The sequence below is a fragment of the Anas platyrhynchos genome, chromosome 12 (genome assembly GCF_047663525.1).
Source record: "Anas platyrhynchos isolate ZD024472 breed Pekin duck chromosome 12, IASCAAS_PekinDuck_T2T, whole genome shotgun sequence".
Classification (NCBI taxonomy): domain Eukaryota; kingdom Metazoa; phylum Chordata; class Aves; order Anseriformes; family Anatidae; genus Anas; species Anas platyrhynchos.
Window position 1 is genome coordinate 12628538 of NC_092598.1, and position 24834 is coordinate 12653371.

General features: G+C 51.8%; 1 protein-coding gene across 1 annotated transcript in view; it reads left to right on the forward strand.

The window, feature by feature from the left end:
• Window positions 1-24834, forward strand: part of HYDIN (HYDIN axonemal central pair apparatus protein) — a 113335-nt gene that overhangs the window by 51603 nt on the left and 36898 nt on the right. The window contains exons 19-26 of the mRNA XM_072043947.1: window positions 7380-7618; window positions 9440-9695; window positions 11301-11444; window positions 13107-13250; window positions 13769-14082; window positions 22093-22285; window positions 23953-24069; window positions 24359-24568. Of these exons, the coding sequence (XP_071900048.1) occupies window positions 7380-7618; window positions 9440-9695; window positions 11301-11444; window positions 13107-13250; window positions 13769-14082; window positions 22093-22285; window positions 23953-24069; window positions 24359-24568 (1617 nt within the window). The remainder of the gene's footprint in view (window positions 1-7379; window positions 7619-9439; window positions 9696-11300; window positions 11445-13106; window positions 13251-13768; window positions 14083-22092; window positions 22286-23952; window positions 24070-24358; window positions 24569-24834) is intronic.

The following is a 24834-nucleotide window of genomic DNA, read 5'->3' on the forward strand; positions in this document are numbered from 1 at the left end:
GGCTGTTTTCCAGCAAAATGCGACTGGTCCGCAGCAGCCTGGGACTTGGTCTTATACACAGCATTTCCATGTCATCATCTCAAAGAGAAAGGAAAATATTCCATGATCGTGCAGCAAAAGGGGTTTTGGCTCTGTGAGGTTTTAGCTGGGGACTTCCTGGGAAGGTGGAGGATTTGCATAGATATGAGCAGGCGTGAGTCCGGATCATTTCCACAAATTCTGTTTATTGTGTGAAAAAGCACAGGCTCAGCCTCCTGGGATGCCTGAGGGGCTGAATTTCCCTCTTGGGGCTTTTCCAGCTGCCTCACTCCAGTTTCTGAGCCCAGGTGGATGAATGTAAAGTGGGGAATTCCCAGGGCATTTTGTCTGGATCCACGATGAAAATTTGTTTTCCGTTGCAAACAGCCAAACACCCTTGCATGGGTGGTGCTTATTTATAAATGATAGGCTTTTTTTCCTTTTTTTCCTTTTTTTTCCTTTTTTTACATGATGTTATGTTGTTGCTTGTACCTGTGACTGCTGCCCCAGTGCAATGCCTGCCTTCCCTCCCTGGGCAAGCCAGTGGGGCTTGCAGGGAATTTCTGTCTCCCAGTGCCCTTATTTATGGCACCGGGTGATAAATCCCCTCAATCTGCAAACATTTGTGGCTAACTGATAAATAGAACAATAATGTAGGTCAGGCTGGTGGTTGGCCCTGATGATCTTGAAGGTCTTTTCCAATCTAAATGGCTCTGATAAATGAAGGTGGTGCAGGGGTGAACTTCTCTCATGGTGAAAATGGGAGCTGTGATGCAGGGGAGCCCCTGGGGACCTGCTCCATCCTGATGGAGCAGGCATGCAAGGTGTACTTGAGCCTCTCTTGCCCTCAGCAGCTGCTTTGATGCTGTTTTGCTGCCTCCATTGAGGTTTTGCCCTTTGCTGCTGCTCCTGATGGGAAGAAGAGAGGACTGAATGGTTGGGGAGCTAAAATTGGAGACATGCTGAAGTGCTGGGGTGCGCTGCGTGTGTTCATCTGAGAGCAGAGTGGGCTTTGGATGTCCATCCATCCCTTTTTTTATCCAGAAGCCTTGTGTTCCCCGAGATGCCAAAGCTGCTGCTTGGATTTCCTGCTCGGAGACCGCAGCAGGACGGAGCTGTCATTTCCCTGCCTCCCTTCCATGGCTAATCTTGAAGCCGCGGCGATTTGCGCAGAGGCTCGTAGATCACAGCCCCCACTTGAAAGAAGGAGCTATCGATTGAAATTTTCACAGCAGCAACGTTAGAGTGCACAAATGGGCACCTCAACAAACTGAATGAGGTTAAATTAAGTGGCAGCAACAGGGAAGGCTTCAGGAATGTCTTGTTGCAGATAGTCTGACTGTGATGTAAGGGATTCCTGGGTGTACCCCTGGTGCGTGGGGTACCTGCCCCGCACCCATCTCCACTTCCCTCTGCTGGATATTGGGAGCAGCCCTGAGCATCTCTGACATCTCCAGTGAGTGTCCTGAAACCACCGCTGGTGTCCTGGCAGAACCAGGAGGCCTCCATGAGCCCTGTCCCTGCTTTGGGGTCAGCCTTCAGACAGCTTGCTCCAGGAGGCCAAGGGCTTCTGATGCTGAGAGCTTTGCAACCTCCCTGTGCAGAGACGTTGGGTTCCTGCCTGAGCAGAGATGTTGGCACTGTCCCTGTGCTTTGGGACATTGCAGACATGGCCTGGCCTGCTGAAAAAACCCCTCTGGGGGAGGATTTGCCTTTGGCTTTGGTAAACGACAGGACAAGAAGGAGCTGTTTGAGCTTAGCTGGGGGCTGGGGTGACCTGCAGAAAGAGGTGGCTGCTTCTCCTCACTGCTGCTGTCATCTTTTCCCGTTTCCTTAAGCACGGTGTGATTTTTGCCGTATCGACAAGCACAAAGCAGTCGTATCGACTGATGGGAGTGCACGCCCTCCCCGCAGAAAGGCAGGGATGTGGCAGGAAAAAGCATTCATCTTAGGTCACTTCCCCCTTGCTCTTCATCTGTCGCTCTGCTTTCGGGAGGGATTATTGTTCCATCGTCAGCGATGGCACCTCCTGGCATCACGGGAGGTGGCTGCACGTCACGTCTGGGTGATCAGAAGGGAAAAGACGAGCTTGGTGTGAAGCCTTTGTTAATCAGTGGCTGCTTTCTTCTGCTAGGACCACCATGCTGGGTCTGAGATGTGCTACCAGAGGGTGGGGAACGGGGGTTTCCTAGTGCTTTGTAATTAGGGAGGAGGGAGCAAACCTTTCTTGGGATTTCCCCTGCTACTGGTGGTGCTCTGCTTCCTGGTTTGGACCTCAGTTTGGGGTCCTTATCCTTAATCCAGAGCCTTGCGCTGTGGTGCTGGAGGTTGCTGTGCCTTGGGGTGCCCCAGGCCCTGTCCCTGCCACCACTGTTAACGCCACTCCATCCATGCTCGAGCCTCGCTGGGCTTCGGAGCCATCTGATGAGCAGGTCAGGAGCATCCTCTGAAGGAGACGTCTCTCTTCTTCAGGAGATGCTGGCGAACAGGTCCCCTCCCGTGCTCCAGGGGACGAGCTGCCATGGGACTCAGCTGCAGCTGATGCCGTAGCTACAGCAAAGGTGCTCTGCTCTGTGTCCTACCTGGTGTTCACTGGGGCAAAATTGCTTCTTTGAAGTGTGTGAAGGTCCTGGTCAAACTCGGTGTAAGCAAGGAGACAATGCATGGTTCCCATTCGCACACTTGCTTCTCTCCTCATTAGTGCAGGATTTGTTTCATTTACGAATTTCTGGTCTATTATCTCGAGCTTTTGCTGTGATTCCCTGTAATAAAGAAACAGCCATATGGAGAGACAGCACAAGGCGGGGATAGACGTACAAACAGTGCTGATAAACAGCGGCTGCTTCGGCGCTTCTGTCGCTGCTTCTGGCTGGCGGGGACTTTGTAGCGCGGGCTGCAGGGCAGGAGGTCTTCGGGGAGCATCAGCATCGCCCACAGCTCCCTCCAACTGCTCCTGCTGCAGTCAGAGCAGACTGGAGTTGGTACTTTTAAGTGTACTGTCAATTGGATTTTTTGTTTTTGTTTTTTTTTCCCCAAGCATCTGCATAATTATCCGGCCCGTCAGTGTTTGCTCACAGCAAGGCACACGCAGACGGTGCCGTGCCCTTCAGATGTGAGCAGGCAGAAAGAGCTGCGATGGTATTTGGAAACAAGTGTTTAAATAAATAACTTCCTAGGGCATGGGCAGCACTTGCCGAGTGGCCTCTTCCAAGAGGAGCAGAGGTTTTGAAGATGAGATGTGTAGGTTTAACTCTTTCCAGAGCTGTCCCACCAGAGCCTCGTGCTCTGAAAGCTCACCTTGAGACACAAACCTTTGGTCTGGATTTTAAAGGCAGTGTTTTGCTAGTACAGCACTACCAACTCCTACCCAGATTGGGATTCGGTCTTGTTGAAGCAGGAGGGACCAGTTCCTTGCAGCAGACCATGCTGGGAACACAGCATCAGTCATGGATGTGGGTTATGACCAGGAACTTCCAGCCTTATGCTGGCCATCGGTGGCACCAAAGCCTTCTGCATCCTTCCCAGGCATGGGTTGCACAGGATTAGGCTCTGGGCACGCAGCTTCTAGAAAGAAGAGCAGAGATTTGGAGGAGACTTTAGGAAAGGTGCCTAAAACCTGGTCCCAGGGAGGAGTTCTTATTGCATCAGTGTCTGACATGAATTCGTGCCCTTTCAAAATTGCTGTATTTCGGTAAACAAATAAATTGTTATTCTGCTCATCTAGGGAAACTGAACTCGCAGGATTCTGCTGCACTCGTTGGGCAACCAAATTAAAGAGTAGAAGAAGTCTTCAGGGCAATTGTGCTCCTAGAAGCAAGAGTGACTCAGCCGCGTGCTTTTCCCAAAGGAAGGCAAAAAAGGGCTTGGTTATTAAATGTTCTGCTTGGCAGCAACCAGCCGAGCTGCGTCTGCATCCTGGCTGGCGAACCCCAGTGCTCGGAGCGTTGCTGGGGAGAGCTACGGGCAGGGGACACAGATGGCAACGAGCTTCGTTAGCTCGCTCAGCAGTCTGCGATGAGCTGGACTGAGCACGACAAATTAGGCTCCATTGTCAGTGGCAGCAAGTTCCACGCATCAATTTGGAATTATTATTTTTTTTCCCAGCATTAGAGGCTCTGCCTTTTGGTGGCCAGAGTGTGGGCTCTGCTGCAAGCCCAGCTCACCTCCCTGGGCTTAGCCAAGCGTGGCCAAGGCAGAAACAAGGGACCAAGACCTGGGCAACCTAACGGGGACACAGCCCGTGCTTCTCATCCCTGCTGGGAATTCTTCTCCCATCACTTCATCCCAGTCCTCTCCTTCCAGCGAGCAGTGTGCTGCTGTGGCACTGGAAGTGGTCTCTGATCATGGTGGTTTCTTCCACCTTCTTTTTCCCTTGGTGTACTTGAGAAGATCCTTTTGAGCCAGCAGGAGCTGTTGTGCAGCATCATTCCTGGCTGCCTTACCTATTACTTAGTCACCCCTGAGTTCCCAGAGATGCTGTTTTAGTGCTCCTCTTTATATGCCTGTAGCCAGAAGACAAAATTGATGTTTTCTTGATGGTTCCCCTGCCTGGCTGAGATCCCAGATAAAAACACCAGCCGTGTCCCTGCTCAGTCAGCTGGCCCTAAAAAAAGGGTTGGTGAATGGGATGCTCCTGCAGGACTGTCCTGGAGCTGCCCATCTTTGTGACACTCGTTGTTCTTTAGCAGGAACTTTAATTCTCATTTCTGCCTTTTGGAAAAGGTCCCAAGGTGACCCCTGGGACAGCTAAACCACCTGGGGCAAAGCTCTGATGTGGGATGGGTGTTTCCTCTTCACACACAACCTCTGCAAGGGGTAGCGGGTCAGCCTGGCAGGCTGGGAACACTCTCCAACCAATTTTGGCAGCTCTTACTCGCGATGGAAATCTGTCCTGTGAGAAGGCAATGATCCCTGCGTTCAACTTCTTGATTAAACGATTGATCCCAGCCCTTGCCTAGCACTCAGGGACTCTGCTGGCTGATAACGCAAGCTCCCACAGGGACAAAAATAGCCGCTGCCTTTGTCTATTCAGTGCCTCACAGCAATTGCATCATTTTCCAGAGCACTCAGGGGTAAGCAGGAACCAGGAATGCTATCAGAAGTCAGGTCTTAGTCTCCAGAGTGGCTTTTTTTTTTTTTATATAGCTGGACTCTGTGGTACCGCCTGCCCCAAGCTCCCAAGAGATTTCTGGTCTCGGGGACAGCCCCGACCAGCGTGGGCAGAGGCTGCCCCAAAAACCTGCGTGAAGCTGGCCCAGATTTTGGGCCTGGCAGGCTCCTGGCCAGCGATGCTCTGTGCTGCCTCTCGGACCCACGCCAAGCGTAACGGAGGGAATGGGGACACCACGAATCCTCCTGCGGTGTCAGCTGCTGGGCTGCCAGGGCACGGCGGGTCTGTGCCGGGTCACCCTGGGCAATTCCGAGTCTGGCTCCCTCCAGCCGGCCTATCATTATTCGTCAGTGATAGTTTCTTGGGCCCAATTTACTGCCCGGCTGGTTGCCAAGCTTTGATGAATTAGCTTTGTCAGATAGCAGACTTGCAGATTCACCTCTGGAGCAGAGCTATCAGGTCTCCTTTTCAAGCGAGCTACCCTATGTCAGCACGAATCAGAGGAAAAGCCATACGTTAATGTCAAGGAAAAGCTAACACCCACCGGCGTGCTACGAACGTGTTCTCTGGCTGATTGCAGCGTGGTGGATCCCTCCAAGGCTGGTGACCAACCACGCAAGGACGAGAGGAGAGGGTTGGTGGGATCCAACCCACCTGAGGTCCGTCTTCTCTTGTCCACCAGCCTGGGCTGTGTGTGGATAAGGAGCCTCTGAGATGGAAATGAATTCAGGGCTGAGTTTTTGGCGGGGTTTCAGGAAGCCTGGTGACCGTAGTGTCTCTGGGAAAGCAGGCTGAGCCCTGTGGACAGGTTTTACTATGTTTGTCATCTTCCAAGCCAGCTAACCACCCTGCAGCAGAGCGGTTTTCCAGCACTGCTTCTCTGCATCCAAAGCCAAGGAAATCTCAGGGGGTGTAGAAGAGTTATTCCTCAATGGATCAGCAGGTCCCAGGCCTCACAGAATAAATTGTGGATAATAATGAAAGGGAAAGAGCAGGAGTACAAATAAATAGTGTTGGGTAACTGCTTACCCTGCCCTCCATGGAGAGGCAGGGCCTCAGTGACTGTGCTGATGACCTCCCTCCATGCCATTCTCTCTTTTTTTTTCTTTTTTTTTTTTTTTTTTTTTTTAAGACTTTCTCTTGCAGCTCCAGATAACAAATTAAATGGAGCTGAGTTTATTAAATTTGCCAGTGCCTGGAATAACTCACTGCCTTTGGCACGCTCCACCCTGGGCCCTCCTGGGCAGACCTGACCCCCTCTCCACGCAAGGCACATCGTAGCTGGGGCACCCGCAGACCCTGCTGGGACCCTGGGTGCCCAGCAAGTTATTGCTTCCCTGGCCTCCAGCTAGTCTTACCCTCATCATTAGCAGAGGTCTTCTGGGGCTATTTAAAATGTTTTCTGTGACTTTGAAGCGCCACTTGGTTTTCTGATGATGTTTTCCTGCTGGAGTTCAGTGCCACCAACCTGATGAAACTCAGGCTGACCTCACTCCAATCAGGAGCTGCTTGATTGTCAGGTCTATGAGCACATCCTTGCTTCTCATTTAAAAATATAATAATAATAATAAAAAAACTCTTCTCTTACCCCATCCACAGAGGAAGGTCCATGAGAAGCCAGAGGTGAATGCTCAGGAAGCTGTGGCTATGCCCACAAGGCACATGTTTGCAATTTTCTTTCCACTTATTTCTTTATTGTCCTACTACAAACAGTTACAGCTGAATTTTTGTCACCGGGGCACCTTGCTGCAGCTGACAGTCAGCGGGATCTGGGTGCTTCAGTCCTTCGGGTGCTGTTGAGAGACATTTCCCAGCTCTTAGGGAAGAAGGCTTTGGTGTTGGGGCCTTGGTCAGCAGGTTTTATGGAGTTCTTCTTTGGGCTCCCAGCTGTCAGGGGATTTGGGCAGTTCTGGCTTCCCCTGTCCTCGTGTCTCTGCGGAAACTCAGCCACCAGAGCCATGAAGCTGGGAGAAATAAAGTAGCTTCCTGAGTGTGCTCTCCAAAAGAGAGACTGGAGAGGGAAGAAAATGAAAATCCCTTGGATTGGGCAAAATCGGGTCAGTGAAGAGAGTCTGCTACCAGACAGGTAGAATAAGCTCCTGCATATTTGCTGTTTCCAGACCCCATAGGTTAGATTTAGTGAAATTAAACCTCCGTGCTTTTTACCCTCGTATCTTTTAGTCCTCCCTCTGCCTGCACTCCACAAGGCTCCACAGCTTCTACCATAATTTGGCACTTGTTTCTCTCGCAGGTGGGCGAGGGCTCGCGCTGGAGGATCGAACCCAGTCAAGGCGAGATCCCCGCCGGGACCGAGGTGTCCGTGGCCGTCATCGCCAACCTGGACGACACGGAGAAATTCAAGGACAAGGTGAAGCTCTGCATAGAGAACAGCAACACCTACGTGATCCCCGTCCAGGCGGTGGGCACTGGCACCACCATCGTCACCAACAAACCCTTCGCACCAGCGCTCACCCTGGGGCCACACTTCAGGTAAGGGCTGGGCAGGGCCAGGCCTTCAGGACGAGCCTTCCACCCTGCTCAGGGCCTGGCCATCATTTTATTGCCATAGGAGGTGCAGAAATCCCTGTGGAAATGCTTTATGGCCATTCCAAGGGCATTAAGCACTCGCTATCAAAAGCCACTGCCGTGAAACCAGTTGCTGTATTGTCAGTGAATTGCCCTGAGTTATAACGCATTTATTTCCTCGCTTAAGATGTGGAGCAAACCAGCAGGTCCCAGAAGCCTCTGGCTGAAAAATGCCCCGTTACCAGTATAAACATGTTTCCCTTTGCAATTGCGTTGCTTGCTTTTCCGCTCGCTGTGGAGCATCGTTTCACAGCAGCGGAAAACCTGGCGGTAGCTTGTTAGCAGCTCCTTGACGAAATTAATGACGCTGTTTTATTTCCCCTCTGCCCAGGAGCGCTGGAGGAGCAACAGAATTTGTCGTTGCCCTCAATCATCCCCCAACTCCCTTGTCTTCTCCTGCTTCCCCTCCGGGCTTCTTGTTATTAGATGTACTCTTTCCTCGTTTCTCTTGCCTCGTGTTTTTGTTTGTTTGTTTTTGTTGTTTTTTTTTGTTGTGTTTGTTTGTTTGTGTTTTTTTTTTGTTGTTGTTTTGTTTTGTTTTTTGCTCTCTCCTCCATCAAAGTGGCAGCAGCCTGAGGCACAGGCTGGAGGCTGGGGAGAGGCACGTCCCCTGGGCATGGCGGACCCTTTCCTGACTGGCTTTGGAAGCGAAAGGAGCAAAAGTCTGCTCTGACTGGGCAGGATAAATGAAGAGCTAATGGGGAGGGCTTAGCTTGAAGGAAGGAATCAGCGTCTGCCAGCAGGAGAGGAAGGCAGGTCTTCCCCAGGTGCTCCTCACCTACCTTGTGGTGGGCACCTCTTGGGCTGCTGGGCCCAGCATCTGGCTGAGCTGGGATTCCCCAGAGCCACCTCGGACAGCTGCAAGTTCTCCTCTCTTGCTGTCCACCAGGTAAAATGTCTTGGTTAAAGACATCTTGGTCACTTCTGCGTTTGTGTTTAGCTGCTTAGTGCGCAGTGTTTTGTAAGCTGCATGTTCTGTACCCCTCAGAGATGGTGAGGGTTCCAGGAACCGCTCATTTCCTGGCCAGGCTGAGATTTATGGAGGGTAGAATAATTACTCCAACCTAGCCTGCAGTTAGTGTTTTCTCACGTGAAGGAATCAATTTCCATTGAACATTCATTTTGTCTTATATCTAGCTCCGCTTAGTCATCCCCTGGTGTCGCTCAGCTACCTGAGCAGCTAGAGCTGGTCTTGCTGCTGTGTTCATACTGGGGAAACTTCCATCGATCCGGTGTCCCCACCGTGCGTTTATCTTCCTGGAGCACAGCACCAGCCGTGCTGTTCAGGCACAGGATGGTGATGTGCTGTGGGCAGCAAGGGTTGGCTGCTCCCTAAGCATGGAAGCACCTGGGGAAATTATTCCAAGCATCAAGCGCAAAAGGCTGGTGATGCTCTGGCCACAGGGCAGACAGCCAGCTAGCCCCCAGCATCTCCCCAGTGGCCAAGATGTTCCTTGCGAAGCTGTTCCTTGCAAACAGACCAGCTGCTGGATGCTGATAAACCTGGGGGCAAGCAAGATTTGGCTTCTGCTGTAGCTCTGAGCAAGGTCGGCCTTCTCAGAGGTGGTTTTACTGCTGAAGGTGCAGTTAATGAAATGGCGCTGGGGTGCCGGTGCTGGGTGACCACTGGGAAATTTATTTATCTATTTATTTATTTATCTATTTATTTATTTATTTATTTATTTATTTATTTATTTACACTTCCCACCCTTTCTTCTCTTCCAGCTTGAGTCCTTGCTGTTACCACTTCAAGATAACGAACAAGGGAAGGCGAACCCATCAGCTCTACTGGACAACAGAAGGCTTTGCCCCGTTTCGCCAGCATGATCGTCTCCCTGCTATCGGTAACGCCAAGGGCAAAAACTCCTCCCAGAGACCCCAGCCCGCATCTCCCGTGTTCAAGCTTCGGCCACTGAGGATGGAGCTGATGCCAGGCAGGAGCGTGGAGATGATGCTGGAAGGCTCCTCCAGCATTCCAAAGGTGAGGTCGAGCCCTTTCCACCAGGTCGCACCCACAGGGTCGTCTTCAGATACTTGCCTGAGAAAATGAGCAATTGCTTTTAAGAACTGTTTTAACATCACAAGTTACCATGGCAGCACCAGTTGATTTCCTTGCTGGCCACCATCAGTTGCTAAGGCTTTTCTTGTTTCTATAGCTACCATAAACCCATCTTGCTGATACCAAAATATGGGCTGAAGAAAGTGCTGCTTCGGTGGGCAGATGACAGGTTATAAGGTGTCACGTACTGGGACAGAAAGGAAGGGTAGAGAAAGGAGTTAAGCTCTCAGAAACTAGGAATGCAGGCAGAAAGTAAATTAAAGAAAAAAAAAAAAAAGTAATATGTCTGGGAAAAGCATCCAAAACACCTGTGGAGGGAGGGAGTGTCTGGGAGCAGCATCATATTTCCTTTCTACATATATACAGGTAGAGGGCTTATCTAGCACCGAGTCCTGGAGGAGAAATATAAACGCAGTGCATCAGCTGTAATGATCACACAGGGACGTTCTCCACATGGGAAACTGTTCCCAGAGGTCGTTAGAATTGACAGCTTGGGCTTGCGTCAATATTTCCATACCAGCTGGTCCCAGTGCCCCCAGGGCAGCCAGGTCTTGCAGTGAGGCTGTGCACCCTTGGGTCACAGCTTGGAGGGGGATGTTTCAGTGGGATCACTGCATGTCCTGCCTGATACCAGCTCTGAAAAGTGTTTCAGAGAGTTGCCTCTGTGGCAGGGGGAGGAAGACTGGGTAATTCATTCAGCTGACTGATGGGACTCTCCAGGTATGTCCCTGTGCAACTTGGAGCTCAAGGGTTTTGCTGGGGATATGGAAAAGGTAACAGAAAGGAAATAAAAAGACTGGGGCAGTGGAGGGGATGTCCTGCTTGGAAAGCTGGAAGGGGATCTGTGAGCTCAGCTGGGACTACCTGGCAGCTCCTCTGGAGGCTGCAGGCTCCAACAGGAGTTGGGCCAGGAGGTTGAAAAGTTGGGCAGAGGGGAGATTTGAGAAAGTTGATACCATGAGAAACCAGAATGTAAGAGCATTTCATTTGGGCAGAGGGCTTCCACCCTAGCCATGAGACATCTCATTCCTGGGGTCATTTCTTTTAAAATCAGACTTGGGATACAGAGTGCATTCCTAGGAACATGATCCCCTCTTCACCTGAAGACAGGACAGCCACTGGGGTTTTTCCTGTGCATCCTTTCCACTAAGCTTTGGAGGGAATGTTTGGTGGCATTGGGTCCTCTTATCCCCTGTTTCCCTTAATACAATTGTTTTTGTAATGACAAATGACAATTTTTGGGGTGTTAATTACCATGACTAGAGACAGCACATGGCCTGCAAGTGCATTTTGTGGATGTTGGGGTGTGGTATTATGGATGCTTGAGTGCTGAATAAAGAGGACACAGCATAAAGAGCAAGGGGAGCTATTGAGGAGACCGACTGCATCCGTATGGCAGTAACACGGCCAAGGTCCCATGGCAAGGGGCGTCCCCAGGCTATCAAATCCTTCATGCCCATGGCCGGGTGGCTGACAAACGCAGTGCCCTGCTCGTGCCCACCGGTGATGCGTGACTCTCGTGTGCAGGTGGTGACGGAGCGGCTGCTGTGCCACGCCATCATAGGCAGCAAGGCAGGGAAGGCACAGATAATGCAGGTGGACGTCACATGCGAGTTCGTGGCTCCCGTCCTGCAGTTCTCCTCCAGGGAAATCACTTTCCGGGTGGAGAAGGTAAGGCTCTGGATTGCGTCCTGGTGTTTAGCGGTGCAGCTGATGGCTGAATGTCACTTGTTAAGTCCAAGCACGCACACACCCAGAAGAAGGTAAACACCTCCAAGCCCACAGGGCTCTTACTATTGATTAGAATAGGACCAAGCTTTTGCTGTTAACACCAAGATCGTTACTTCAGTTCCCCTAGGGTCAGGACAGGTTCTCTAGGGCACAAAGTGAGTCGTTGGGACTATGACAGCAGTGCAGGCAGTGTGTGGGTTGTCGAGGGCAGAGCCCTGCAGCAGTGTGATGCTCTGCCCCTCCTCGCCCCTCGTGGGGCTCTTTGTAGAGTTGTGGAGGGTGGTTTTAGAAACAGGATCTTCATTTCCTCACCCGTGTACAACTGGGATTGTGGCTTCTCCACAGAGGCTCTCTCATGGCCTCTTCTAGAAGGATACCAGTGTCTGTATTCAGTGTCAAGGGAGGTTTTTGAAGGTGCTCCAAGGCACCCTGAGCATTGATCCTGCGGGGAAGCTGAGAAAACAGAGACTCCTGTCAACAGCTCAGGCTGATGAGGAAAAACTCACGGTCTCATCTCCCTTCTGCCTTCTCAGCTGTTGGTAGGGATGCTAGCTCTTTGCATTTCCCCATCCTCACCTTGTTCAAAGGACATGCAGACGTCCTTCAGCTGCAGTGATGAGAACGCAGAGCAGCTGCCCTTTGGTCTCTGGATCCTGCCTTCTGCATCATCTTTCCCTCTCCCCCAAGGTGTCTGAAAAAGAAAACACTTCATTATTTAGCTTCTGTGTTTTCAGTTCTCCCTGGCTCCCAGAGTAGAGCAGCTCGGATTTAACGGGAAGCTTTCTGGTCCTCCCTACTGCCTGCCTGCGCTGTGCCTGTTGCCGTGCGCTCCCATTTATCGCGTGCTATGACACTGCAGATGTTTGATATCAATGCATGTACAACTTGTTTCCCAAACACTGCCTAGTTTGTCTAAACCATACAGGAAGCCCAGGGAAATGCATTAACAGGAAGAAATGGCTTAGGCTGGAGCTCTGCTTTAAAGCTACAGGCAGCTTGTCACTAACAGGGGCAGCAGAAGGCACGCTGCAACCCAACTGATGAGGCTTCTCACCACCCATGTATGCAAGCAGATGTTTAAACTTAACTTTAGGGTGCCACAGTCTCTCCCGTCCAGGTTAAATCCCGCTTGCTGTTCTCCTCTGATGGACCTCACTCTTTTCTATGAGGCTCACTCTTTTCTGCTTGGCTCCACTTGAGCCAAGAAGGTTGTAAGAAATTACTGTATGTGAGTGGAAATGCATCTTGTGCCTTTCGGCCCAAGGGAGGATGCAAAACTGGAGAGGAACAACCTGAATTGGGTTTTTGTTTTGACCTTGTTGATGCATCTGCCTCCCCAGGGTCCTGTTCCCTCCTCTGTACGTGAGGCAATGATGTCTCCCAGTCCCCCAGGGGATCCCGTGGCTTCTAAACATGAAAAGTATTCGAGGTTCTTTGAGAAAAGCCTTCTAGAAGGGTTTTCTCAAAGTGAAAAGTGGTAAACTTTTCTTATGAACAGCAAGTAGAGCTGTATGCATTTTGGGGGTTGAAAAATGTGAAACACAACAGAAAGGGAAGGAGGTCCGTGGCCTTCAGTTTTCTCCCATGTGTTGCCTCCTGTAGCAACCCAGTGATGTCCTAACTCTGCAGTACAAGCCTCTTCATTTAAAAAACATCTCCTCCCTGCCGCTCAGCTTCATCTTGCTCTTGGACCATCCCTTCCTGATCTGCGATGCAGAGCAGCAGCCCCTCTCGGCGGGTGTTGAGGTGAGGAGCGAGGGCCTGACGGCAACGGTCTCTGGTAGAGAGGCTCATTCCTGAGAGCCAGCAGTGGTCAGGCCTGAACTAGAGTAGCTGTGAAATGAGCTGCTGAAGGAAATGAGTTTTCAGAGCATGAAACATTTGTTCTCGTAAGTAAATGTGTGTTTTCCCTCTGTGCTGCAAGCCTGAGGCTGCGGTGCCAGTGTGCGTGGGCTGAGTGTGAGGGGGAAGTTCTCCAAGAGCCAGGGCCGGAGGGCTGGCAGAGTGCTGGTGTGGTTGTGCTCCTAGCATACAGCCTTGGCAGGCCCAGAATTCAGTAGACTGATGCTTATTACCCTCATAGTGACACAGAGAGCAGAAACGTAAGCCTGAGATGGTCTCAGATGAGTGTGTGTGGTCAGACATGCTGTGAAGATAAAGAGGGAGCTCACGCTGGCATCACACGTAGGGCTTCATGCCATCAGACCTTGGAACTTTATGAGCTTCATCACACTGCTGATTAATATCTCTTCATCTCCTGGCAGCCGATGAAGCTGGGGGTAGGGGAGGAACTTCACCTCTCCATCAGATTTGACCCCGCGTACAAAGAGGACCTGAATATCCGCATAGCAGAGAAGGCCCTGAAAATACAGTTTCTCGAGCACCCCCAGGAGGATCAGGTTACTGTTCGGGGAGAGGTCTACTTCCCAAACCTCCACATCCAGACCATGGCCCTGGACTTTGGCTGCATCTTGAACGACACCGAAGACGTGCGTTATGTCGAGATGACCAACTGCAGCCCGCTTCTGGTGCGGTACCGCTGGGCCTTCCTGACGGGCAGCCACACCAGCCAGATGAGGTACGTGCCGTTTTGCCCTCTCCTCAAAGCTCTTCTCCTTCCTGGGGGCCTGTCTGTGCTCTGCAAAGCCCGAGGCTGTTTGCGTGGGAGCTGACAAATTGCTTTCAATTCTCCCATCTGGAAATAACACCTGCCAGCTGTGGTCAGGGTGGACGCTCAGGGAAGAGGTGACCTCTGCCAGTTTGAAGCTGGGAAGGACAGAAAGTTCTCCAGCCATAAAACACCTCGAGCATAGCCCATAGAATCTCACTTTCTTATCTCTGAAGCTACAAAGTCACACATTGGCTCAGGCACTTGGACATACACAGTGGATGTATACCGTGACCTCTCTTCCCTCCCTGCCGACCCTATTTGTTGTTGTCTTGCCCTACAAGCCCACGTAGGCACAGCCACCAGAGCAGTGTGCTGCTGCCCCAGCCTCTTGCTGCTGCTTTGCTACAGCCCCCATACTGGTTCTGCTGGGGAAAGAAAGGTTCCTCCAGCCCTCCTCCGAGGCAAGCACCATCTCAGTGAAATGTGTTTTGATCTATTAAATTCCATTCACAAAAGAGCTCTTTGGGGCTGTTTTACAGCAAAACAACAGGTTCTGCTGGGGTTTTAGGTGCAGCTGCAGAGGTTGGTGGGAGCTCTCTCCTGATCATCCCCGGGGAGCAGGGCTATCCAGTGCTGGGCTGCGGCTGCCAAGCCCAGCAGCGATCTTGCAGTCACACTGGAGCACGTTTTTAGCCGTTCTTCCCACTGTGGCCTCTCTACATAGTACAAAAGTGGACGTTTTTAATTACAGTAGCAAATGGTTTTTCCATAATGCCCTAGGAAACCTAGCAGGGTTAACCACTGTGCGTTGAAGCTATTCCAAATAATACACACTATCAGTGAGCAGCCGTGTTTGGGGAACTGGGGTCTGGCTCAGAGGAGAAGACCTGCTGGGGGCTGGAAATCAGCGAGGGCTATGTGGAGGGCTTGGGGAAGAAGACCTGGCACTGGGGTACCCCATCACAGCTGGGTCTTAGCAGGCCACAGAGCACCTACGGGGGGCCCTTCTTGATGCACCCCAGGAGCAGACCCTGCAGGTTTCCAGTCGTGCAGGGAAAAGTCTGCAAAGAGAGGTGGGCACGCAGGAGGGGAGCCGGGCTGCAGTCTCTGCTTGGAGGCCTCTGTCATCTCCTGGTAAATTAGATTAGTGTTTAATTACCAGCTAAAGGGAGAATCTAATTTTGATGACAGAACAATGCTTATATTTTATAATAACAGAGAAATAAGCACATTACTGCAAAGCCTGTGTGGAATTAATTTCCTCTGGGGCCACTTGTTGGCCGGTTGCCTGTTTATCTTTACTGTTATTTTTTTGGAACCTCTTCTGAGTTTTTGGAAATGTGAATGCTGAATCAGTTTTCGGTTTTTAATCACTGCGCCTCCGCCTAAATTGGCTTTGCTGGACCCAAACCTGCAGGTGCTCATTCTTCTAGAGGCTGCTAAGGTGCCCAGCCCTGCTGGCTGGGTAGCAGCCGGGGGTCCTCAGCATCTGGCAGGACAGCAGACTTTGCCCGGTGGTCTTTGGCATAGCCCCCTTGCTGGCTCGTTAGCGACGTGGACATTAGGACAGCTCCCTTTTCTGCTCTGCATGCTAATTAAGCAGTAATGTACTCTCCCCGGGTCCCTCGGCAGACACCATGTGATGCTCCATGGCAGGGCTGGAAATGAAGACAGTCTCCAAGCTATTAACACCTCAAATTGCTCATTAAGAGCCCAGCAGAAGGGCAGCATGTCAGATATTATTTCTGGTCCCCATTAAGCACTGTTGGTATTCTAAATTATCAGATCAAACTAACTCAGCCTGACACGGAGAGAATCAAGCATCAGGTCCCACAAAAGTGAGATCGATTGAAATTAGCCATCCACACATCTAACCTGGCTGGAGGCTGTCATCAGAGGCTCCCGGCATCAATCAGACACACACATTTATTTTGGCCAGGAGAGAAAAATGTTGAGCAGAGCCACCACACGACAGCCCAAGCCTGGCTGTGTGCTCGGACGTGCCCAGACCACGCCAGCCATGCCCCTTCCCCGGCAGTGCTGAGCCATCAGCACCTTGTGGTTACTCGTCTCCTAGACCTACGTGGGCAGAGGCAGGCTGGGAACAGTCTCTCCCTTCCCCTTGGACCTCTGATAACTCAAAGCTGAGTTAAGGCTTTGCACCAAGGAGTTTTCTGCTGCCTCAGAAGGAATCTCCAGTGAGCCAGCCGGGATATGTAGCTCTGGAGCCACGTTCAAGCATCATCGTTCTTACTTTTAGGGTTTCTTGCCTGAAGACCACCTTGTCCCCCTCTCTAAGGGAAATATCCAGCCCTTCAGCTGTGTTTGGGATTCCCATCAAAAGAAAGACATTACATCCAAAAGTTGTACAAGGCTTTTCTTCCCAAATAACCAGAGCCCCCTTCCTGCTGCTGCCAAAGGCTTAGCCCCAAGCTATGCTAGAATTTCATTACTAAACAACAAGGCTCCTCCTGAGCGCTGCTGTTCCTGCAGGACTCCTTTGTCCCACTCCCCATTTCCTTCATGGGACACACAGGATGCATCCAGCACCCTGCCAGCTCCGTGTGCCAGGGAGGATCAGCCCGAAGCTCTGCACCTCGTGGCACGTGTCAGACCCGCTCCGTGCATCGACCCGATGCCTCTGCAGAGCAGCAACTTCTTGGCTGTGCATCCAGCACAATGAGTGGCCGGTAGATCTTTCATGGATAGGGTTTGGTGAGCTAAACACGTAGAAAATGCCTGCCTTTCCTTTCCATCCAGGGTTTTCTCTGCCAATTTGTTTTTGAACAAACAAGGAGTCTTTCTCCTCCCAAGCAGTTCTTCTGTGGCATTAATAATTCCTTGTTCCTCTGCCCTCCCTCCGTGTCCCCTGGCAGGCTGCACCGCAGGGGCCCTGCCAGCCAGATTCCTGCCTCGGTCCTGACAAAAACAATTCTTTGTTATACTTGATGGGGTTTTTGTTTTGTTGTTTTCATAATAAGGAAGAAATAGAAAACACAGACAATGAAAAACAGTGCCAGGCAAAAATCTGACAGCGGTGCTCTGTCAGCCACCAGAGGAGAGAGGTAGCAACAGGAGCAGCAAGAATATACATCTGAACCGCACGCGTCCACTGTGCCCCACTGCTGTGTCTTGCTAAATTTTCAAGCCCATTGGAGCAGCACGTTTGGGGTTTTGGTAGCACCAAGGACACTGTTTGTCCCATAGCCCTCTTGTTCTGCTGGCAATGTGCTGCGAGCAGCCTGGGGAGCCCCTGCCACCCTGCTGCCACTCCGTGTGCCAACAGCAAGTAAGCTGACATGATCGTCCAGACCTCATTTCTCTTAATTTCTACAGTTGTTTCTCCCCTTTCTCTCTTTTTCTACTTTACACATTCCCTGCATCTAGCAGCTTTCAAGGGAAAACTCTTTCGAACCCACTGGCTCATTGCTCTGAGAGTGCTGTTTCCAGTATCGTGTTCATTCTGGTGTGTCCCTGTCTCAGTCCTGTCTTCACAGGGTGGCTGAGGAATCAATCCCTAAGCTTTTAGGAGAAGGTGCCTAAGCCAAATTTCAATCTTGGCATCAAATCTTTGCATGTCTGAGGGTGTGAATCTGCCTGGGGGTGTTTTCTGTGATTTCTTCCTAGCGCAGAGGTGATGGAGATGGTCCTAAAGAGTGAAGAGGCTGCGTGGTGCTCAGGAAGGCTGTGTTTATTCTTGGCCAGATCCTTTGCACAGAGGGAGGCAGGAGCTCCTGGGGTTCCAGACACCCCGAGGGTCCTTCTGGGCCACCCGGTATGCCATGTGCTTTTTGAACCCACCAAACTCAGTCCCTCCCGGGGAGACTGTTCCTTCTTCTCGGCGTGAAACCTTTCCATCCAGGAGCGTGGTTTGCAGGGGCTCTTCCTTGGTCAGGGGAAGTGTTGGCTCACCCCAGGTACAAAGCTTGTGGGTGCTGGGTCATCCCTCTCCTTCTCACCTACTGATTTCCCCGGCTTCTCCCATTTAACCCAACTCATCCCATTGCCTGGCTGGGCGAGGTGTTGAGCAGCTCCTGGGTGCGCTCACCAGCCCAGCAGGACCCATTAAAGGACTGGTTGGGGTGGCAAAGCAGCAGCTCCTCACTTCAGTCCCTATAACAATGTCTTTATCCTCACCTCATCCATCCCAATCCACCCTTCACCCTGATGGGCACCTCTTGGCTTCACCCTAGAGTCCTCCTTCCTCTTCGATGGCACCTGGCACCTCTCCTTTGCCTGCCTCCATCACTCCTCACCTGTCCTGAGGTGTCCCTGATGCCTCCTGGATGAGGCCACCCCATAGGTCTGTCCCTGGTCCCATCCCAAACGAGGCCAGGCTGCTCAGCCGTGAGCGCATTTCCTGCGAGTGCATCTGCCTCACCCTTGGTAAAACGGGTAATTATGTTGTGCCGTGACCTTTAACAATAACGCGGCGATGATGCTAACTAGCCATTTGCACAGCCCACGTAAATGATGGTAAAAACCCTGCACGGCCATAAATCTGTCTGTAATGCGTGCTGGCGTGATGAGCCCAGCTCCTTCTGGACAGGGGATGGATGGCACTGCCAGTGTCCTCAGCAGGGTGGAGCTCCGGCGGGTGGCTTATTTTGGGATGCTGCCCCAGGAAGGATATTAAACAAATGGGAGCTTTCTTAGGTTTGTTTTTTCATCTGCATTTTTTGCTCCTCTCCCTCTGCGACCAGCTGCAGAACCCCATCGGGAAGGCAGGCGGGGTTGGGATGTGCTGCATGGGGCAGCCTGCGTCAGCGTGGGATGGTGATGCTCAGCCAAAGAGACTAAGACGAGCAGCGATGTTTTCTCCCAGCTGAGTACTTCAGGACGTGTTTCAGGCCCTGTTTTGTTCATCCCTTTCACAAAGTGGTGGAGATCCAGCTTTGGTCTTCTGCAGCCCTCACCCTACAGAGAGGATAAATGGAGAAATCTCTTTATTCATGGCTGGGAGCCTTCTGTAAGCTCTCTTGGGCCCAGCTTGCTGTTCTCAACAGGTTGTGCTCAGCCTTCCTTGGCTCCCCATTTCCTAATACTTTTAGCAATTGCAGCCCCATCCTTCATTGTTTGCTAGGCTCACACCTCATGAAGGCATCTCAAAAGGGTGAAGCTCCACATCCCCCAGGCGATCAGCTGCAGGAGACACTGCAGCCACCCCTCTGCCTGCAGAGCTACGTTTTGAAGTAGCTGGGAAGATTGTAGTCGTTGCTGATTGCTTTAAACAGCACCTCCAAATTATGGCTAGCGTGGCTTGTTTAATTTCAAACCAAGAGTACAAATCGTGTTTATCATTAGAGCTCCTGATTTGTTCAGAGAGACCTTTGGCCAGGGTCTGATTGAGAAGCGTTTCTGGCTGATGGAGACTTGGGAGCTTCCTCCCGCCTCACCTGATGTTTATCAATCACACAGCAAAGCAGGGGGAAGGAGAGGACTCGATGGGAGGTGTTTTGCAAATGTTTTATAAAATCAGAGCAGGTCCCAATAACTCCAGTAAGGTCAGTGGGAGACTTCTTCCAGGGTTATAACTTGTCGGGAGTGTGCAGAGAGAGCGGAAAGTGCTGCTGCATAGGGTGACCTCCCCAGAAGACCTCTTCCCTTTCTCCCCGTGCCCAAGCAGGGCGAGACCTGCTGCTGGCACTGATGCCTGGCACTGCCCAGGCTCAACACGGTGTGGGTTGGACTGAGGGGGCTGAGGAGCAATCGTGCCTGCAGCCTGCAAGCCTGGCAAGGTCCTGCACAAATCCATGGAGAGAGGCAGAAGCTAGGGCAGAAGGAGCTTTCAAGACCCTCTCCCATTTTTCTCGTGGGAAGTGATGGGTCAGTTGAGGTTCTGGGTGTTTTCATATGCACCAAATCCTTCTCAGCAGGAGATGAGGACTCTCAGTGTGCCCACAAATCAAATCCCGTGGTTCCCTCTGAAAGGTGCTGGGGAGCTTCGGTTGTGGCCCCAGGTATGTGGCATGCTGCTCTGTGGGAACAGAATCCCTCCAAAAAAAAATAATAAAAATATATATATATATATAAATACACATCAAAATTCTCCCTCACCTCTCAAAAGTGACCTTCTTGACTCAAAGAAGTAAAGTGTCTGCTAATACCACATATTAACTGTAAGTTAATTAAAACTCGGTCACAGTGGGACATCCCCGGAGCGCTCGCTGCATCCTGATGCACGCCGAGCCCTGCACACATAGAACAGGAGCTGGAGACATCGCATCTCGTGGCAGTGCTGCTGCTCTCTTCTGTCTCACCTTGTCTGAATTTCAATAGGCTCTGTAAACAGCCGAGAAAATGAATTTATCCCAGCAAAGAAATACTCTTCATGGTTTTAGTTTCCTCTCTTGCTGCTCCAGTGCAGTGAGGAGGAGCAGAACTCTGCAATGAGCCCTCCTGAAGGAGGGGGCTTGCTCGCATCCACCCGTGGCTCTGGGGAAGTGCAGTTTTGGGGTGCCTGTCCCGATGCTCACAGCTCTTGCACAGCCTGAGCCGGCGGGCTCACGCCACCCCGCCTGCATCTTCGCGTCGAGTTAGCGGCAGCGGTGTGACTTCTAGCTCCTCTATTTCGGGAGGAGGGTGTGGGAAGCAGTGTGAAGCTGTGCCCCGGCAGGCTGAGGTTTATTTCTAACCTTTTGCAGCAGGGCACTGGGCTGTCCTGGCCCTTCTCTCTCTCTGGTGCCCGTCCAGCCCTGCTCCCATAGCATCCCCACACTTTGTTCCATAGGTGGCTTGAGCTGCTCTCCCCCTGGTGCAGTGGGGCAGCCTGGAAGTGCTGGGTGGAGGATGTGCTTACGGGGTGGGAGATACAGAGCCAGAAGGTTACCGACCCCTCTGCCCCTTCTTTCTGCTTTCCTGAGACAGCTGCCTCTCCTTCGGGAAGGCTCCTTATCCCAATAAGCAGAAATACAGCAGCTTGCTGTGAACACCTTGCCTTCCTGGGGTGCGTGTAGCTCCCTGCCTTCCTTGTCTTACACTTCTCATTCATTTTGGCTTTCCCCCACTGGAAAGAGTCCCTGGCTGCGCTTTGTGCCTCTCCACAGCAGGGCTCGCTAATCACATCATCTCCCGGGCTCCCAGAGGGCTCCTGCTTTAGCGTGAAAAATGTTGTTGTTGTCTAGGCACCGCGGTCCTGTGAAGTTGCCTCAAACCATTCTATAGAACTAAAGGTAATTTAATAAATGATTATGGATTTTCTATCTCAGGGCTTTACCTCTCCTCAGGAGTTGTTATTAACTCGCAGTATTTATCTCAAGCAGCTCCGAGACGTGGTTTCATTTCCTGGCCAGGATGGATCGTGGCTGGCACTTTGGAGGCAATGTGCTGAACTGGTGCGGCACTGGGGGGCTTCCAGGGGCTCCCACCAGCACACCCCAACATGTACTGGGGTGCCACAGCTCGGGGAGAGAGCTCTGTGCAGGTGGGGCCATGGATGGGCATTGCTGTGAGGGGCAAGCAAATGCTTCCCTGCCCTCCGGCCCTGCTTTGTGCTGCCCTTCGGACATTGCCAGGGTCTTGGTGAGGCCCCAAGTCCACCCAAAGGCCGAGGCAGGTGGGACCTCTCTGGGGTGGTGGAAAGCTTCCAATCCAGGAGCAAACACCAGGCATAGACAGTAGCCAGATACTCACTAGGCAGAGATTTATTAAAGGTGGGCACTAAGATCCCATCTAGTAATCCCTCAGTTTGTGTTTAGAAACTGTTGGGTGATCACGCTGCCAGATAGGGAGTGCCCACGGCATGTCAGGAGCTGAATCACCACACAAGATTTGCAGTGTGTTGGTTAAAGATGACCAAAGCTTTCTTCCCCACAGGGCTAATTGCTGCTGGTGCTTTGGTGCTCGTCAGCATTGACCAGCTCATGGCCACCAGGCTCATCCCCAGCATCCTGCCAAAGGGCCACGTGGGCTCATCCATCTTACGCAGGCTTTCCTCCTTCCCGCTGCAGGTCCATGTTCAACCATTTTATCTTCCAGGTTCAGCCCTCCGGTACCTAAATATTTCATCCAACCTGAACCACCGCAGGAGGAGGGAGCCACAGTGGAGCCCTCAGCATCCACAGAGAGCATCTGCGGGACCGTGGGTGTGGAGGAGCCAGCCCAGGCCATGGGAGCAGCAGAAGACCCTGCCCAAGAGCCAGCAGATGCAGATGACTCGCTGGAGGCAGAGGTAGATTCCCCTGTAGACCCACCACCTGTGTTGCTTCCCCCTGTGGGTATTGCAGTGACAGCCACAGAGCAGATGGGTGCTTTTCTACAACAAGGGGTTGTGGGCAAAGGCTGGCGTCTCCTGACTTTGGGAATTGGTTTTGGTTTGCTGCCCTTGCTGGTGAGCCTTGCTGCTTTAGAGGCTGACCTCGGTGGTGGTGGGGGCTGGCACCTTGGTCTGCAGCCTGGGAGATAAAAAAAAAAAAAAAAGGATGTGAGTAAGCATGAGAGGTTCAGGAAATAATGCCATGTACGCACAGGCAAAGCGAGGAAATCCAAGTGGACGTGGCCAAGTAATATCCAAAGTTGCTTCAGATCTGTACTGCAGTTTTATCTTCTGCCCATGTCAATGTATCAAGGCAGTATCTGCACGGCCTTCCTGGGGAGAAGGGAGATATAAGTTTAGAAGTGGAGTGGTTAGCACCTTTGGGAATGCACACTTGGCAAAGCTTTGCTAGCTTTAAAAACATGAGGATTACAGAAAGGGTGTTGAAACCAGGAGTCATGTCTGTATCAAAGTGTAGAGAGGTGTAGGCAGGGCTGGAAATGAAATAATCCCACTGTTGCCTCCTTCAGGGCTAAGGGGAAGGGCAGAGAGCTGTGCTTGGAGCCCTGTACTGCTAAAGCAAGCAGCAGTGGTTGCGTGTTCTCTGAAAGCTCTGTAATTGACCAAAAACTAAACTATACAAGGCCAAAAAGAAAAAAAAATACTTTGTAAAGTGTATTGAGGTAGTACAAATCTTGTAATTTCTTCCTGAGAAGAAGAAGACTTTGAGAAAACTCAGCCCACCCCTGTGCTTTATCTGCTGGGGAGGCTGAGCCTCTAATTGGGTCTGGGGATGTCCCAGAAATACTCCTGCAGCTACTGCTGAAGTGGAGACCACAGCACGAAGCACTTGTTCACATCAGGGAAGAAGCACACGTTCTTCAACTTCAAGAGCAATTACAAAGCCCTCATTTATAAACAGGGGTCAAAAGCCCAGGGACGAGGTTCCCTCTGAAAGATGGTGCTTTTGAGGTTAAATACCACAGAGAACCATCTGTGAGATGGAAAACCATCTCGGCTGCTTTGTTCGGGGTGGGGATGTTCAAGAAGAACTCCGCAGTGGAGATTTTCAGCTCTGAAGAGCATGCGAGATGAAACCCAAGCACCTCCTGAAGTGGGATAGTTCTGCCCAAGCACTTCCCAAGTCCTTATCTTTCAGTTTTTGATGCATGCTGCTTGCAGCCGTGTCCCTACTTTTGGCAGGGAAACCCTAACCTGTGTGGGTTTGGGGGCTCAGGGTGATCCTTGGGCAGCATTTGAACAGGAGCAGTCCATGGTTTGCTGCTGGGGAGGTGGCAGAGGGGACAGGATGGCTAACACTGGCTCACTCTGAAGGCGATGCCCAACACAGATCTTCCCTTGTAGGGCACAAGCCTGGTGCTGAAGCATTGAGTGAGGAGGAGAAGGGGAGCTGTCCTGGGCAGGGGAAACACTAAATGACAATTGCAGGAATAAACCTGGGGGTGCTGCGTTGCACAGCCTGTGTCTGGTCTGCCTGCAGCGGGTGCAAAAGGCCCTCGAGGTCTTTGCCATGACTGAGCTTTGGGTACAGCCTGCTGCAGCTCCCGGGGGGCATTTTCCAGCTGCTGCCATCTGCTGCCGAGGAGCTGGCAAGTGCTGCGGAGTCTCAGAGCCAGGTGGAGATCAGGGACCTGATGGAGTTTGCGGAGAGCGAGCCCCTCGCCTTGGGTGTGGAGGAGGTAAGAGGGGATCTGCCCTGCCTGCCTGCCTTCCACCTTTCCAGCGTGGCATACCAATGGCCCTGGTGCTTCTCAGAGTGGCCTCGTGCCCCGAGCACAGCATCACAGCCCAGAAATGCTGTGCAGGACACATCCTAGGGCTGGCCGAGGTTCTCCCCTGCGCAGCAGCTGGGGCAGGGTTATTCATCCTGTTGGAGTTAATCAACAGCGGGCATTGATTAGGAGTTTTCTGCAGAGGCTCTTCTGCATCCATCCTGGCTTTCCAGATCTTGATCTCCCCTTCCTTTAGGTCTTTGACATCCTGCCTCTGTACGGCGTGCTGCAGCCCGGCGAGAGCCAGCGGGTCACCATCACCTTCTTCGGCCACGCCAACCTGGTGGCCCACGTCACGGCGCTGTGCGAGGTGGAGGGAGGCCCGACCTACGAGGTGGCGCTCAGCGGGGAGGCCTCGCTCCTCAGCTACCTCTTCGACATCAGAGAGATCGACTGCGGGCTGCAGGTACCGCAGCCGCTCCTGGTCTGGAAGCTCCTAACAGCTGAGGCCCAAGGAGATGCTCTTTTCTAATGCTCTTGATCAAGCAACAAAAGAAACCAGGCAGGAAGTTAACTTGAACTTCCCAGTCAGTGTAGAGGGAAAGAATTTTGCCAAGAATACATGAAATATTGCAGCTAAGTGGTGGGGCAATGACCAAGAGAGCAGCCGCTGGGTTTTGGCACTGCTGACCGGAGCAGCTGCCCAGATCTGTCGGATTTTGGTGGAGTTTT